The sequence below is a fragment of the Ictidomys tridecemlineatus genome, chromosome X (genome assembly GCF_052094955.1).
Source record: "Ictidomys tridecemlineatus isolate mIctTri1 chromosome X, mIctTri1.hap1, whole genome shotgun sequence".
NCBI lineage: Eukaryota > Metazoa > Chordata > Mammalia > Rodentia > Sciuridae > Ictidomys > Ictidomys tridecemlineatus.
In genome coordinates this window covers 110,223,545-110,241,086 of record NC_135493.1, presented here as the reverse complement: position 1 = coordinate 110,241,086, position 17,542 = coordinate 110,223,545, and the positions used below count along the sequence as shown (strand labels likewise).

Below are 17,542 nucleotides of genomic sequence, written 5' to 3'. Positions count from 1 at the left end.
AGCCAAACAAATGTCAAATGTCTTCTTTGATATAAAGAGAGCCACTAAGAATAGACCAGGCCAATATCTTCACTGCAACATCCTGATAGTCCTTGAGATAGAACCACTCCAATAAGCAATTTTCAAATTTCTGCCCCACAAAAACTGTAAGATTGTACATGTTTATTTATTTTTTTAAAGAGAGAGAGAGAGAGAGAGAGAGAGAGAGAGAGAGAGAGAGAGAATTTTAATATTTATTTTTTTAGTTTTCAGCAGACATAACATCTTTGTTGGTATGTGGTGCTGAGGATCAAACCCGGGCCACACGCATGCCAGGCGAGTGCGCTACCGCTTGAGCCACATCCCCAACCCACATGTTTATTTTTTCAAGCAACTGTATTTTAAAATGCTTTTGTTACACAGCAAGAGATAACTAATACAGGCATTACAAGCAGCCAGGTATTGAGATGCACATGTATATAATGTGCTATGGAATAGTGGTTAAGGGTGTGGGCTTTGAAGTGTGGCAGTTTTATTTAAATCCTGGCTTGGCCACTAATAATTTGTAACCTTGGATACATTTCTTAACATCATTAGCCTGTTATTACCTGGTAAATGGAGATAATAGTAGTAATCATACTATAGGATTGTTGTAAAGTTTAAATAAAGTAATATATGCAAAATGCTTGAAATAGTAAGTACTTAAGGAATTTTAGGCATTACTTGCTTTAGAGGAACTGGGGGAGAGATTTGTTCCTGGGTCTTTTAGAAGACATCCATCATGAGTGTGCATCCAAAGAGTGAGCAATGCATTCTGAGGGACTCATATTGGCTTCTCAGTGAAAGTGATTTTTGAGGGGGCTTTGCAAGGAGAAAGAAGTTCTCTATGTGAAGAAGGGAGATTGAGGTGTGTGGGAAGGAGTGGTTGATGCAAAGACCGCAGATAGGACAGAGCATGGTACAAGAATGGACCATGAGATGGGGCACAAACTACATGCATCAGAAAGCAGATAGAGTGATGGGTGATGATATGTGGATGAAGTACTTGAAGATCTCATAGATTATGTTGAGGAGCAGGCCATAGGGAATCATTATAGTTTTTTTTTGGGGGGGGGGAGCAAGAATCTTTTTTGCTTCCTTAGTATTATTCTTTAAGATAGGGTTAAAGAAGGGACAAATTAAGGCTACTTAGAGCAGTTACGAGTTTGCAAATGGCTCAAGAGAAGGATTATGCAGTGATAGAGCTAAGGGGGAGTAGGTAGTAAATTACTTAAGTCCCAAGAGATTATTCTCAAATAACTGGATAATGATAATGCAGATCATAATTTTCAACCTTTTCTATTTCTGCTTTGAATATTGTAATTGTTTTGTGCAGCTCCTGTTTGCCAGGAAGCCATTAATGTGCCAAGTACTTTAATGTTAATTATCCCTAATCTTCATAATAGTTCTGTAAGCTTGGTATTCTGGACCCATTTTATAGAAGAGGAAGTTGAAGCTCAGAGAGGTGGACTAACTTGCCAAAGGCTTACAAAACTAGTGATATTTAGAGCTGGCTATATAACCTAGCTTATTGACTGCATGCTCTTGATGTTCATAGTACATTTTTCAACACTAGTTATCATATGTGAGAATTACATGAGCTAGTATATGTGATCACATGCTGAGAAGATTAGAGGCATGATATGTTAGTCATCATCATATCATAGCCTCATCCATTAGACTAGTGGGAGGATTATTTCTGTTTTGATATGGAAACAAGATATCATGGGAGGTAGGACAGCCAGGAGGTAGGTAAGTATCAGAAGGTGAGATGTTGTCCAGTTTCTATATCCAAAGGGCTGGATCATGGAACAGTTCATTATTGCCTCCTCTAAGACTGCTGCTTTCTGCAAGCCCTTTACCTAATCTCATCATTTCCTTGGTTAGAAAGAAGTGGAGGTTGGAATATTTGAGAGATGTCTTAAGCTACCTTAAAAAGAATGTTTAAGCTAGGTGTAATGGCGTATACCTTTAATTCCAATGACTCTGGAGACTGAGGCAGGAGGTTCAAGGCCAGCCTAAGCAACTTAGCAAAACCCTGTCCCCATATAAAGAAAACTAAAAGGGGCTGCAGATGTAGCTTAGTGACAGAGTACTCCTGGGTTCAATGCCCAGTACCACAAAAAAAAAGAACATTTAAATGTACTCATAAAATTTACAATGAGATTTAAAAAGTATTGTTAAGTCAGCTTGAATTAAGTCATGAAAAAACATCAATTACTTTGCAAAATTGACAGATATTTCACTTAGTGAGATTGTGGGACATCTGCTACAATTGTTTTGAGGTGTTCCTTTCCTGCTGTAGCTGAGGAATCTGGAGGTCCTAATACAACCATCCCCACTTTCCTCAGTCTCTTAGGCCTGACCAAGGAGGCTGGGAAAACAAAGTTGCCCTCAATTGGGAAGACTTGCAGCCTTATGGAATTCCCATTACTGTGGAGAGTCCCAGGGTCAATGCCTATAGAGACATACTTTGCCACCTGCAGGGCATTTGGGAATGCTATTTCAGATATAGTGGACAGGGCAGATTTCACCATAGGGCTGGCAGTAAAGCACAAAATCATTATCAGGGTCAATCTGATTAAAGAGACAAGGTGTGAGTAGGGTGCTCACTGGGAACTACCTGGATGTGAGCCAAAGTGAAGTGAACATCAGGAGCCTGGAAAACAGCCATGGCAATGGGAGACAGGAAGTCAGGAAGCAATCTTGCTAATTTATCTTGATGCTCCCAATATCACTTGTCCTCCCTTTAAAAAGATCAATTGTTGTTTATTTTTTTTAACAAAAGGAGTCCATATTTGTTGTAGAAAATCACTATTGTAAGAAAGAAAACAAAACCACTTTGTGGTGATAAGTTTTGTGGCTAAGTGTTTGTCTAAATCTGAGACTACTTCTTTAGGGTAAATTACTGGACGTAGAAGAGTTGCTGCCTCAAATGGTAAACCCCATTTAAGAATTTAAAATGCATTGTACCCACCTTTTCTGGGGAAAAGTTACATCATAAAGATGCTCCTGGAGGAGATTAATAAAGATTAATAAAGGGATTGACTCGGGGATTTTTTTGTCTAATTGATATGGGGGAAATAATAGTTATATTTGTTGAGCCCCTTATATGTTCCCAGGGTTGGACTGAACATTACTGTCACTAGTGCCAATTTTGAATACCTGGGACAACAATTGTATATATGAAAGAACCTGTTAGTGTAAGGAAATTGGTGCTTTCTTTGCTAGATGTTGAACTACAGTAGTGGTTCTCAAGTATGGTCCTTGGATCAGCAGTATCTGTACCATTTGTGATAAATGGGCATTATCTGGCTTCATCTACTGAATCAAAAACTCTTGGGGTTGGGTCCAGAAATTTATGATTTAACAATATTTTAACCACCAAACCTCTGTGCCTGATGCCAAAGTTTGAAAAACACTGAGCTATAAAAATGCAGCAATGCAAATGAGGTCAAATATAGTTGGGTAAAGGTGGGGTTGCACATTTGTTGTTGTTGTTTTTCTGGTGACCATCCCAGTTTTAACACTGAATATACTACATCCCAGGAGTCTGTTTCTTCAGTCCTGGGCTAACAGGAACAGTTGGTCACCCTGGTAAAGTGGGGAGAATTCTCTTTGTTGTAGTCTAAGGTAATTATGGCAGAAAAAGAATAGAAGAGCCAGGAAAGAAGGCTTCAAGATGGAGGGCAGATTTCAGAAGCTGCTTTCTGCATGTCAGCTCTAGGCTGATAGATGTGGTGGCAGGAGGTTACCTGCAGGAAGCCAGCAGATGGCTAAGGCATCTTGCTGAATCCCTTGACAGGAGTCACAGCTGTTAGAACTCAATACTTTCTGGAAAGGAGAAGGTTGGCATTCACCAAACTACTGCAAGATGCCAATTTGAAAAAAAAATCCACTATTAATCTTAGCAGTGGTGACAATGAAATCCTTTTACAACAAAAAAACATAACTAAAAGTGCTTTGTAATTGCAGCAATTTTCATGTCCTGACTGATGGGCCCTTAAATTCTAGAATAACGGGTGTCTAGCTTGTCTGGTTACAAGAACTAATCCTGAATAAGACATAACACTCATTCTCCCTGAGAGTTAGCATTTATCTTGGGTGTTTAAAGGCAGTTGCAATTAAAACTATTTTTTTCCTTTAATATAGTCATAATTTATAGGCCATATGAAGTTTAATTTTTGAAAGTATGGTCTGGAAAAATAAGATAACAAATTGCATGTTAAATGCATGGTGTTGGAGAGGCGAAGAGAGCAGAATGAGACAGGAGGGCTGATTTATGGATCAGTTAACTTAAAAAAATAGTTCCTTGTTTTTGCATATTTGAATAACTTGGAGAACTTTTAAAAACACTTATGCTCAGGCTCCATCCCAGAGATTGTGCTTTAATAGATTTAGTTTGAGGCAGGGGATGGGACCTGGGTATCTTTTTAGAAAAGAAATTGGGAATTCTAAAGTACAGTTGGGGATGAGAATAGCTATCCTGATATAACCAGTGCGTCCTAACTTTAGTGGGCACCAGAATAACCTGGAGAGCTGATTGAGAACTCTGGAGCTTACAATCAGTGTTCCTGATTCGGTAGGTCTGGGGATGGTCTCAATAATTTGCACCTCTAACAAATACCAAGGTGATACTGATGCTGCTATTCCACAGACTACACTCTGAGAACCAGTGTCCTAAATAATTCCTACCTCAAAATCCCAATTAATCTTATACACCATATCTACTGCCCATTAAGGTATGTTTGTATAAATAATTCCTCTTCTCTGTACATCTACTTGCATGGATCCAGTATTTCTTTTCTCCACTGAATTTAAAATATATTTCAATTAAAAAATATACGTTAGCTGGGTGTGGTGGTTCATGCCTGTAATCCCAGCAGCTCAGGAGGCTGAGGGAGGAGAATCACAAGTTCAAGGCCACCCTCACCAACTGTAGTGAGGCCCTAAGCAACTTTGTGAGACTCTGACTCAAAATTAAAAAATAATAATAATAATAAAAAGAGCTGGGGACTTAGCTCAGTGGTCCAGTGTCCCTGGGTTCAATCTCTAGTACCCCGCCCCCCCGTTAAAAAAAAAGTAAACTTCAGAAAGCTTGATGTAGGCTCCCCTTCTTTAGGTTTTGCAAAATAGTACTATCTGGTAATGTCCTTTCTTACTCACTAAGTGGTAGATGGTTTGAGGATGTTTGTGTATTCAAAATTTAACCATGTGGCTTATCACAGGAACTCAGTAAATGGTAGTGGTCAGCAGTAATGTATAGAGTATTGCATCAGGACCAAACCCAACTATTTCCAACAATTTTATGATGGGATTTAATTATATGAACATCTCTAATTTAGGACTATAAAATATATTCACTTAGTGAACTAGAGAACTAGAATCTATTGTATAGGGGAAATAAAATAATAAAATATGTAAGCAGAAGGTAATTATAAGTGAAACTCACCAAGAAATATGATGATGTTGCTAGGATAATACATCAGTAATAACCCTGAAATGTGAATGTATACATGGATTAGTTCAGTAATAGCATAGCACCTAAAACTTTTGAAAATAAGAGTCATAACAGGTACAAGAATAAAGCCACAATAATATATCAGTAAGCCCATGCAAAAGAACAAATACCTTATTATTTGACAAAACTAATAATGCAATTATTAGTTGTGCCTCTTCACTTAGCCAGGCCCTTAGCAAAAAATATCACAAACACTCATATTGAAAGTAAATAAATACACGCACTCAATACTTGGGAAAACCCAAGTATGTCTCTACAGAAAGCATCTATACAAAATATGGAAATATATTTTAATTCAATAAACAGTTGAATGTGTACATCAGTTCACACATTCTCAAACTCACTAGATTTCTCCTTCATAATTACCCCTTTTTTGGGATGGAATTTATTTTGTCATTTGCTCCTGGCTGTGCCATTTTTGTCCCAGAGATTGTTGGGGGGATCTTAAATGAATTCAATAATGTTAATTCCTTCAAAAGAGTCAAAAGAGGTATTGAATTTAAGAATTAAATGTTTCTCATGAGGAAATACATGGGAATAATATCTTCTAAACTATGCAATTCCATGTATGAATTTACCACAATGAATCATATATATACACACACAAACATAAATACACAAACTCACATATATGGCATATATATACTACATGTTATAATGGTCTAATTAAAATAACAATAATGAAAGGGGTATCAGTAGAGTAGAGCAAGTGAATCTGGGCATGGAAGAGAGGAGTAAAAGGCAAGGCACTGAGGAATGAGATTGATAAAATTATGTTATGTGTATGTATTACTACAGCATAATGAATCCCACTATGATGTATAATTACAATGCAACAATTTAAAAAAAGAATGAAACATTCCTAAATTAAGTAGGAGTTGCCTTGTATTGTGTTAATAAATTTACCAAAATTTACTATAAAGAAAGGGAAACAGTAAATGTTCTGAGCTTTGATGACTAGCAATGAACGTTGGAGACCTCCCGTTTTGTTAAATCTGGTGGAAATAACAGGAAGATTTATGAATCTGACCCACAGTTGCCTTAAAAGCATAAGTATTTAAGTGTCAATATAAAAATGACTTCCAAATTAAAAAAAAAAAAACTTTGGAATTTAATTCTCCCCAAAATATTTGCTATATGATAATGTTCCTGAAGGTTACTCATATGGTTATGGAACTTAAAGTTAATTCTGCATTTAAGGGAAAACAACAAAGAATGTAGGGAAAAAGGATTGTATTAGTTCTTTTTTTTTCTTTTTTTATTGGTTGTTCAAAACATTACAAAGCTCTTGACATATCATATTTCATACATTAGATTCAAGTGGGTTATGAACTCCCATTTTTACCCCAAATACAAATTGCAGAATCACATTGGTTACACATTCACATTTTTTACATAATGCCCTATTAGTAACTGTTGTATTCTGCTACCTTTCCTATCCTCTACTATCCTCCCTCCCCTCCTCTCCCATCTTCTCTCTCTACCCCATCTACTGTAATTCATTTCTCTCCTTGTTTATTTTCCCATCCCCCTCACAACCTCTTATATGTAACTTTGTATAACAATGAGGGTCTCCCTCCATTTCCATGCAGTTTCCCTTTTCTCTCCCTTTCCCTCCCACCTCATGTCTCTGTTTAATGTTAATCTTTTCTTCCTGTTCTTCCTCCCTGCTCTGTTCTTAGTTGCTCTCATTATATCAAAGAAAAGCATTTGGTATTTGTTTTTTAGGGATTGGCTAGCTTCACTAAGCATAATCTGCTCTAGTGCCATCCATTTCCCTTCAAATTCCATGATTTTGTCATTTTTTAGTGCTGCGTAATACTCCATGCTGTATAAATGCCACATTTTTTTTTATCCATTCATCTATTGAAGGGCATCTGGGTTGGTTCCACAGTCTAGCAATTGTGAATTGTGCTGCTATGAACATCGATGTGGCAGTATCCCTGTATGCGCTCTTTTAAGGTCTTCAGGGAATAGTCGGAGAAGGGCGATAGCTGGGTCAAATGGTGGTTCCATTCCCAGCTTTCCCAGGAATCTCCATACTGCTTTCCAAATTGGCCGCACCAGTTTGCAGTCCCACCAGCAATGTACAAGAGTACCCTCTTCCCCACATCCTTGCCAGCACTTGTTGTTGTTTGACTTCATAATGGCTGCCAATCTTACTGTAGTGAGATGGTATCTTAGGATGGTTTGAAAAATCCTACATCACATGGAAAATGAACAATATGTTACTGAATGATCAATGGGTTACAGAAGACATAAAGGAGGAAATCAAAAAATTCTTTGAGATAAATGAAAATACAGACACAACATATAGGAATCTATGGGACACAATGAAAGCAGTTTTAAGAGTGAAATTCATCGCCTGGGGGTCATTCCTCAAAAAAAGGAAAAACCAACAAATAAATGAGCTCACACTTCATCTCAAAGCCCTAGAAAAGGAAGAGCAAAACAACAGCAAATGTAGCAGAAGGCAAGAAATAATTAAAATCAGAGCAGAAATCAACAAAATTGAAACAAAAGAAACTATTGAAAAAATTAACAAAACTAAAAGTTGGTTCTTCGAAAAAATAAATGAGATCGACAGACCCTTAGCCATGCTAACGAAGAGAAGAAGAGAGAGAACTCAAATTACTAACATACGGGATGAAAAAGGCAATATCACAACAGATGCTACAGAAATACAGAAGACAATTAGAAATTATTTTGAAAACCTATATTCCAATAAAATACAAGATAGTGAAGACATTGATAAATTTCTTAAGTCATATGATTTTCCCAGACTGAGTCAGGAGGATACACACAATTTAAACAGACTAATTTCAATGGATGAAATAGAAGAAGCAATCAAAAGACTACCAACCAAGAAAAGCCCAGGACCGGATGGGTATACAGCGAAGTTTTACAAAACCTTTAAAGAAGAATTAATACCAATACTTTTCAAGTTATTTCAGGAAATAGAAAAAGAGGGAGCTCTGCCAAATTCATTCTATGAGGCCAACATCACTCTGATCCCTAAACCAGACAAAGACACTTCAAAGAAAGAAAACTACAGACCAATATCTCTAATGAACCTAGATGCAAAAATCCTCAATAAAATTCTGGCGAATTGGATACAAAGGCACATCAAAAAAAATGTGCACCATGATCAAGTAGGATTCATCCCTGGGATGCAAGGATGGTTCAATATACAGAAATCAATAAATGTTATTCACCACATCAGTAGACTTAAAGATAAGAACCATATGATCATCTCGATAGATGCAGAAAAAGCATTTGACAAAGTACAGCATCCCTTTATGTTCAAAACACTAGAAAAACTAGGGGTAACAGGAACTTACCTCAACATTGTAAAAGCTATCTATGCTAAGCCTCAGGCTAGCATCATTCTGAATGGAGAAAAATTGAAGGAATTCCCTCTAAAATCTGGAACAAGACAGGGATGCCCTCTATCACCACTTCTATTCAATATAGTTCTCGAAACACTGGCCAGAGCAATTAGACGAAAGAAATTAAAGGCATAAAAATAGGAAAAGAAGAACTTAAATTATCACTATTTGCTGATGACATGATTCTATACCTAGAAGACCCAAAAGGGTCTACAAAAAACTACTAGAACTAATAAATGAATTCAGCAAAGTGGCAGGATATAAAATCAACACGCATAAATCAAAGGCATTTCTGTATATCAGCGATAAAACTTCTGAAACGGAAATGAGGAAAAACACTCCATTCAGAATATCCTCAAAAAAAAAAAATAAGACACTTGGGAATCAACCTAACAAAAGAGGTGAAAGATTTATACAATGAAAGCTATAGAACCCTAAAGAGAGAAGTAGAAGAAGATCTTAGAAGATGGAAAAATATACCCTGTTCATGGATAGGCAGAACTAACATCATCAAAATGGCGATATTACCAAAAGCTCTCTATAGGTTTAATGCAATGCCAATCAAAATCCCAGTGGCATTTCTTGTAGAAATAGATAAAGCAATCATGAAATTCATATGGAAAAATAAAAGACCCAGAATAGCAAAAGCAATTCCAAGCAGGAAGTGTGAATCAGGCAGTATAGCAATACCAGATTTCAAACTATATTACAGAGCAATAGTAACACAAACAGCATGGTACTGGTACCAAAACAGGCGGGTGGACCAATGGTACAGAATAGAGGACACAGAGACTAATCCACAAAGCTACAACTATCTTATATTTGATAAAGGAGCTAAAAGCATGCAATGTAGGAAGGATAGCATCTTCAAAAAATGGTGCTGGGAAAACTGGAACTCCATATGCAACAAAATGAAACTGAATCCCCTCCTCTCGCCATGCACAAAAGTTAACTCAAAGTGGATCAAGGAGCTTGATATCAAATCAGAGACTCTTCGTCTGATAGAAGAAAAAGTTGGCTCCGATCTACATATTGTGGGGTCGGGCTCCAAATTCCTTAATAGGACACCCATAGCACAAGAGTTAATAACAAGAATCAACAAATGGGACTTACTTAAACTAAAAAGTTTTTTCTCAGCAAGAGAAACAATAAGAGAGGTAAATAGGGAGCCTACATCCTGGGAACAAATCTTTACTCCTCACACTTCAGATAGAGCCCTAATATCCAGAGTATACAAAGAACTCAAAAAATTAAACAATAAGAAAACAAACAACCCAATCAACAAATGGGCCAAGGACCTGAACAGACACTTCTCAGAGGAGGACATACAATCAATCAACAAGTACATGAAAAAATGCTCACCATCTCTAGCAGTCAGAGAAATGCAAATCAAAACCACCCTAGGATTGTATTAGTTCAATACTCTCAGGGTCAAGGACCTTTGATCTAATTCAGTTTTTTTTTTTTTTTTGGTACTAGGGATTGAACTCAGCGGCACTCAACCACTGAGCCACATCCCCTACCCTAATTTATATATATATATTTTTTAGAGACGGGATCTCCCTGAGTTGCTTAGTGCCTCAATATTGCTGAGGCTGGCTTTGAACTCACAATTCTCTTGCCTCAGCTTCCCCAGCCACTGGGATTACAGGTGTGCGCCACTGTGTCCACCTTAAGTCAGCATTTTGTCTAGATTTTTTCTCTTCAGCATATGCTATAACCATAAAAGGGAGTATATCCTATATTTTATTTCATGGCTGGGAGGGTATGTGGCACTAAGATGAGATCGAGTGGTAGAACTTACATAAAGCTGGGCAGGGTTTTCAGTTTGTTCACATCTGCATTCTGATTAGCATTTTATTAGGGAAAAAAGTGCTGACCTCAAAATTATATCCGTTCTGTCATGAAAGAAAGAATAAGGAACCAAATTCCTTATTTAGAAGGAGAAGGAAAACCAGAATTTGAATAATGGAACATATCCCAGATCTGGCACTGAATGTGGAAACTTCAAGAAGTACTAATAATGACATCACATTATGTTTTAGAAGTTTGGCTAACAAAGCATACTTATAATTATAGGTAATACTTCAACCTCAATCACCACTTTGATTTTTACAAGGTACAGATTTCTTTAGTTCAACAAATATTTATTTAGAGCTTACCATGCACCAGACATTCTAGATTGGAAGATATCATAGAGAAGAGTAAAAATAATTAAAAATCACCTTTGTTCTGAATCTTGTGATTCTGATTGTGGAAAGATAGACCATTTATACAAAATAAGTAAAGTGCACAGTATCATTGATAGGGTTAATAGTTATGATGAGTTATAAAATATGAAGGTGAGTAGGATGACACCCCACCCCTTTAGAAAGTACTAGGAAAAGCCACAATAAAAGGTGACATTTCAATAAATACCTGAAGCAGGCTGTATAGATAGTGATGAGAAGAAAATTCTAAGTTGGGTAAAGAAGGATAGGGACAGAGGGAAATTATTGCTTTTTTTTCCTTTATTGAGTGTGAGTTTATTGGTCCTGAGTATTGTTTTCTTAATATCTGAGTTGTGGGATAGTGTACTAATTTTCTTTTCTATACTCATCTGTATTAAAAAAATCTAATTAATGTGATTTTACAAGAATAAAATGGATACTGAAACTGGGACTCACTGAGGCATTTAACTTTTGGAAAGCTGTAGTCAAGATATGATTTAATGACTGTAAAAGTCAAATAGTTGAACTTGGAGTAATTACCTACTAAATGTGATCAGTTCTTTGGCAATTATGCTAGAAACAAAAGCACTCCATGTATTCCATGGTCAGCATTTTGCTAAGCTCCAATTACATTAGTCAATATTCAATCATATGAGAATTATAATGAGAAACTTCTCTAAAAATTAAAGGCTAACCCAAGTAGAAAACCAAAAGCAAGTCCCACTGATTTTCCCAGGTGCAAATTTGAAAAAAGATAAATTATTACTAATGAATAATGAGGTTGTTACAACAATATTTTTTTGTTATGATTTTAGTCATTGAAATTATATAACTACAATCTATATTTTGGTTTGAAATACTTATAGAATTTGATAATGTTAACAAAGAGCAAATGAATACTATGTTAGCTTAGTTAGCTGTTTTTGGATAGCCTTTGCAAGAATTTTCTGTATTACATACACGTATTTCTAAGAGTTAATTTTAATATCACAAGTTGAATACCTTTGAGTAGTTAAGTTTAATACATTAAATTTATGTTCAAGGCCCTTTTAATCACCTACCACCAACCCCAATCCCATTTTTTCCAAATATTAACCACTACAATCACTGTAATACATATATATTTTTTTCATTTCCTTCCTTTCTTCCTTTCTTTTTGTGTATAGCAGTGGGGATAGAACCCAGGGCCTTGTGTATGCTAGACAAGTGCTCTCCCACTGAGTTACATCCTAACCTTGATATGTATTTGACATTTTCTGTGAAAAATGTGTGTGTATGTACTCACACTGATAGGGTAACTATTTTTTTAAGAAAATAAATGGTATCTAGATATCTATATCTCTACCTTGCTGTATTCCAACAACATACCTTGGAGATTTTTTTCCACGATAGACTTTTTAAAATTTTTTTTAGTTGTAGTTGGACACAATACTTTTATTTTATTTATTTAATTTTATGTAATGCTGAGGATTGAACCCAGCATCCTGCACATGCTAGGCAAGTGCTCTACCTCTGAGCCACAACCCTAGCCCCTCCATGATAGACTTTTAAAACTGACCTCTTTACAGGTGCTGCCTATAATCCCAGTGGCTCAGGAGGCTGAAGCAGGAGGATTATAAGTTCAAAGCCATCTTCAGCAATTTAGCAAGGCCCTAAGCAATTTAGCAAGATCCTGTCTCTAAATAAAATATTTAAAAGGGGGGGGGGTCTGGCTCAGTTGTTAAGCACCCCAGTGTTCAATCCCCCCAACAAAAGACTGACCTCTTTCTTTTCATTTTCTGCATATCAGTTCATGATATGGTCATATGGTAATCAAGTCATTCCCCTCCTATTGGATGTTTGGCATATTGCACACTTTTTTCCAATTACAAGTAATACAGCAGTGAACTCCAGAGTGCAGTGAACTCCAGGTGCTTGGGAAGTGAATTCACACAGTGTGGTACCTGGATCCACAGCATCAATGTTCCCTGGGAACTTGCTAGAGATGCAAATTCTCAGCCCTATTTTAGGCCTACTGACTCAGGGACTCTGAGTGTAAGGCTTAGTTATCTGTAGTTTAACAAGTTCTCTATTAATTCTCATGCATGATAACATTTGAGAACTACTGGTAGGTGTGTGTATATCCACATACATACTCATATGTGTATGTGCACAGTCAATTTTGCTATACACAGATGTATGTGTTCCTAAGCATCACTGAATTATGCAAAATTTTGTAATAAAAGCCATGGAGCATATGGAAAAAATGGAGTTGGGACACAATCAAACCTTTTTTTTAATATTTAGTTTTTAGTTGCAGTTGGACACAATACCTTTATTTTATTTGTTTATTTTTATGTGGTCCTGAGGATTGAACCTAGGGCCTCACACATGCTAGGCAAACGCTCTATTGCTGAGCCACAACCCCAGCCCTCAAAAATTTTATTAGTGACATATAAAAATAAAATCTGGGGGGGTTTAATAAAAAGATAGCTAGTTTTATATATGTTAAATTGGTCAATATGCAAATATTATAGTAAGTATGGTGCTTTCCCTTGAAAAGACTTGAAGCTAGCTTATGATGTTGGTGTTGGAGGGGTTGCCCATGTGAGATATTGTGTAGTGGTGCAAAGAGGACTATCTGCAATTGGAAGAAGAGTTTTAAACCAAATGGGTGGGTGCAGCTTGTAACCCATGCTGTAAACTAAGGCAGTTGGTCATGTTGAAGTGTGTTCTGCTGAGCATTTTGTTTATTCCTATGTGATTTAGTTCAGTTGGGTTCAGTTTTCTGCTTTCAGCTAGCTAGCATTCCTCGTGGATGGAATTTCATGTGAGCAAATGTGAGTTGGAGTTATGCCCCCAAATTTCACTAGTTATCTATCATGTTGGACGATATTTGTCTTTTGTTTTATATAACAGATTCTGTTATAGCAGAACTTGATATACATATGTATAAATACATTTATACATACATTACACAAAATAACTCCATACACCACATTAAAATGCTGTTTTTCTGATTAATTTTTCTCACTTAATATCTCTTAGAACCTTTCCCATATCATCACCTAGGGAATTACTCATTTATTTAATTTATTTACTTTTTTTTTTTTGCAGTGCTGGGGAAGGAACCCAGAGCTTCACGTATGCTAAGCAAGGGCTCTACCACTGAGCCACATTCCCAGTCCAGTTACTATTTTTTTTAAAGAGAGAGAGAGGAGGGGGGGGGAGAGAAAAGAGAGAATTTTGTAATATTTATTTTTCAGTTTTCGGTGCACACAACATCTTTATTTTATTTTTATGTGGGGCTGAGGATCAAACCCAGCACCTAGCGCATGCCAGGCAAGTGAGTTACCACTTGAGCCACATCCCCAGCCCCAGTTACTCGTTTTTTTTTAAAAAATGACATTTAAAGCATGAAGAGATGACTAAATTGATCTCCAAACTGCTTGTAACAGTTTGCACTCCCACCAATATACTTCTTACATTCTGGCCAATGTTACCTATTAGCAAATTAATTAATTATTGCCATTTTAAATAGTTTAGAATTTTCCATTCCTCTCCCTCCTCCCTCTCATATACAAACATCCACACCCACATACTGAAATCAAATGAATATGTGAGAAAACATAAGAAAAACCGATTTTAAAAAAAGGGAAAGAAAAAAAATTCCCTTTTCACCTATTTATTTTTTACTTCCATCTTTGCTAATGCAACTTATCCACTTTATGAGATAAGATATGGAGTTGACCCTGTTGGGATTCCATCTATCACTCTAGCTAGTTGACATCTCCCAAACTGCAGCTTACACTGTTAATCCATTCACTTCAGCAAAACATGTCTGAGGGCATCAGATTCTTGTGTTTATCAGTATTGGGTTCCATGGCCCTGCAAACCTGAGAAGATACAGTTGATCAAGGTAATGTGATGACTGTGGCACTTGAGTCTGAGGCCCCTGAAAGCAAAAGCTGCAGAAATCAAGGCTCATGCAGGTGTCAGATGTTTTCCTATAAAGAGTTTGGTGATGGACATAACTGCTTCCAGCTGGGCACATTAGCAGGTGGGGGAATCCATAAAGGTTTAACAATTAAATCACATTGGTTTATGATCACTGTTCTTATTAGGAAATATCATTGATTTTGGATGATTTATTGTTTGCAACTGAAATTTTATATAAACATTGTGATTTGCATTTATATACTTGCATATATATGTACATATATCCAAATCAGAATTGCTTACTAAAAATAATCACCCCACCCCCAATGAGGAGAATGGGATAATGATGTAAAGATGCCAATGATATTTAAGGAAATGTGGAAATTATGAAGATTAATGTAATATTGCCCCTTCAAATTTGGTTACATTAGATGCAGTTTCCTCTATTTGAAGGAAGAGAAAACCTAACTGGATCCATCTCTGTTTTGCAATTGAGTTTTGTACCTTGAAATCTCAAACTATGATATTATTAATACAACAGAAAATAATATATATGCAAGAGTCTTATGAAACTAACTTTTACTTCTAAATTAATGCCATGGAGGGGAGGAAGAAAGAAATTTGTGGGGCAGTGGGGGAGAGGAAGAACTCAGAAAAGAGCTTTCAGTCTCATGGGGCCTAGAGCAGCTGCTCTGAAGCAGGCAAGGACACTGCAGAAGGCCTTCCCCCGCCCCCCTCTTTCTTTCTCATTCTCTCTCTCAGTTACTATTCTTTGAATTCCCAGCTGTAATGACTAGTAAAGGCAACTCTCAGGATCAACCCAGGGTGCAAACTTTTTAGTGGTGAGTTGAAAGGACAAAGCCAAGCATTTCTCCCCCTCATCTACACATAGGGCCAGTTACATAATTTGTAGGGCTCAGTGCAAGATGAAAATGCAGGGCTCCCTGTGCAGAAAGCAGAAAAAAGTACCACTGAAGGTGCCAAAATATAAAGCTTTATCTTCCATGGTCTCTCTATTGACTTGTCACAGTATTTTTTTGATGCTTATTGATTGGTATTCTAAGAACAACTAACATTTTATATCATTAGCATGAATTTTACTGTTTATCTTTATATTGCATAATGCCAGTTTTAAATGTAAATATGAGAAGATGTAATTTGTATATGGACCCACAAAAAATCATAGTTTATATGTAACTTGTGTGTGCATGTCTTTTTTTTTTTTTTTTGGTGATACTGTGAATTGAACTCAGGGCCTTACACATGCTAGGCAAGCACTCTACCATTGAGCTACATCCCCATCCTGGGGAGGGGGGGAATATATATATATTCATTCATACCAGCAAGGTAGAGATGCTGCACAGAACTGTTTTTACTTCCTAATACTTGTAAAGTCTACCAACATTCTAACTTCATCTTACTTATGAGTAAGGAAGAATTGAAAGGAAAAGAAATTATGCACTGCCTTATCTTCCCCTTTCCTTCTATATTATCATTTTCAGTGTAAGAGGTTGGCCAATACAGAGAAGTAACAGGAGAAATAAAGGACATGACAGTGTTCCTTAATCATTTTGTTTCATAGAACACTATTACCTTTTTTTAGTGAACTAAGCAAATCTGGTTCACATGGAAACCACGGCTTCTTGGGGCTGTCCTAGCACCTACTCAGTTCCAGAGTAACAGGCTTGTCTTATAGTCAACTTGCATGTGGCTGAACTCCCACATGTTGTGGGCCTGCCAGAATCTTGTGCTCCTGGGGTGTCAAGAGTGCTGTGTGCAAATGAGTTACATAACAACACTAGACATAATATAATGTGTATCTCCTCTGCTCACACAAATGCTCCATTGCCCTTTAGACTTCATGAACAAAATACAAGTTAGAAGATTAAATTACCAAGAATTTCAAGACAGCGACAGTAAAGTTCTACACCAAGTGTGCAGTCCTTCTTCATGTGGGGCTTGTGTGACTGCAAAGTTTGCCTATTCATGAAGCTGGGCCCTTTTTGCATCAGGAGAAGCTGCTGGACAACCTGAAGCCTTCTCTGCATGTTGTATATGAAAGGACCCAGTTCTCTACAAGCCGGATACTGCCAATAGCATGTTTGTGCAAAATAGTGTCGTTGGAATGGTTCAATGCACTTATTTCAAGCTCAGATGAATTAATATCACCATTAAAGAGATTAGAGGCCCCCAGTTCCAGATGGGCCTTTGGAAGCTTCAGGCTTTAGCTTTAAGGAGGAATTCAATGAATCAATCTCTATATCCCTTAACATTTTTTGTTTGTTTGGTTTTCTTTCTCCCAGGATTTCCAGCAGGAGAGCTGCAAAAGCCTTTCTTTTGGGGAACAGAATATCCTCGGTGAGTAAATTAGTAAAGAAACCAATTATTGACAAGTTAGGAGGGAAGAACATGGTGCCTTTGCAAAGGTCAAAATATAAAGTCAAAGAATTGAAGTTGTTGATTGTTTAGAAATGATGAGTACTCAG

General features: G+C 36.8%; 1 protein-coding gene across 1 annotated transcript in view; it reads left to right on the top strand.

Annotated features, from left to right (window-relative positions):
- The window catches only part of Phex (phosphate regulating endopeptidase X-linked), a 189,115-nt gene that overhangs the window by 148,446 nt on the left and 23,127 nt on the right, over nucleotides 1-17,542 (top strand). The window contains exon 16 of the mRNA XM_005334811.5: nucleotides 17,360-17,414. Coding sequence (XP_005334868.1) covers nucleotides 17,360-17,414 — 55 coding nt within the window. The remainder of the gene's footprint in view (nucleotides 1-17,359; nucleotides 17,415-17,542) is intronic.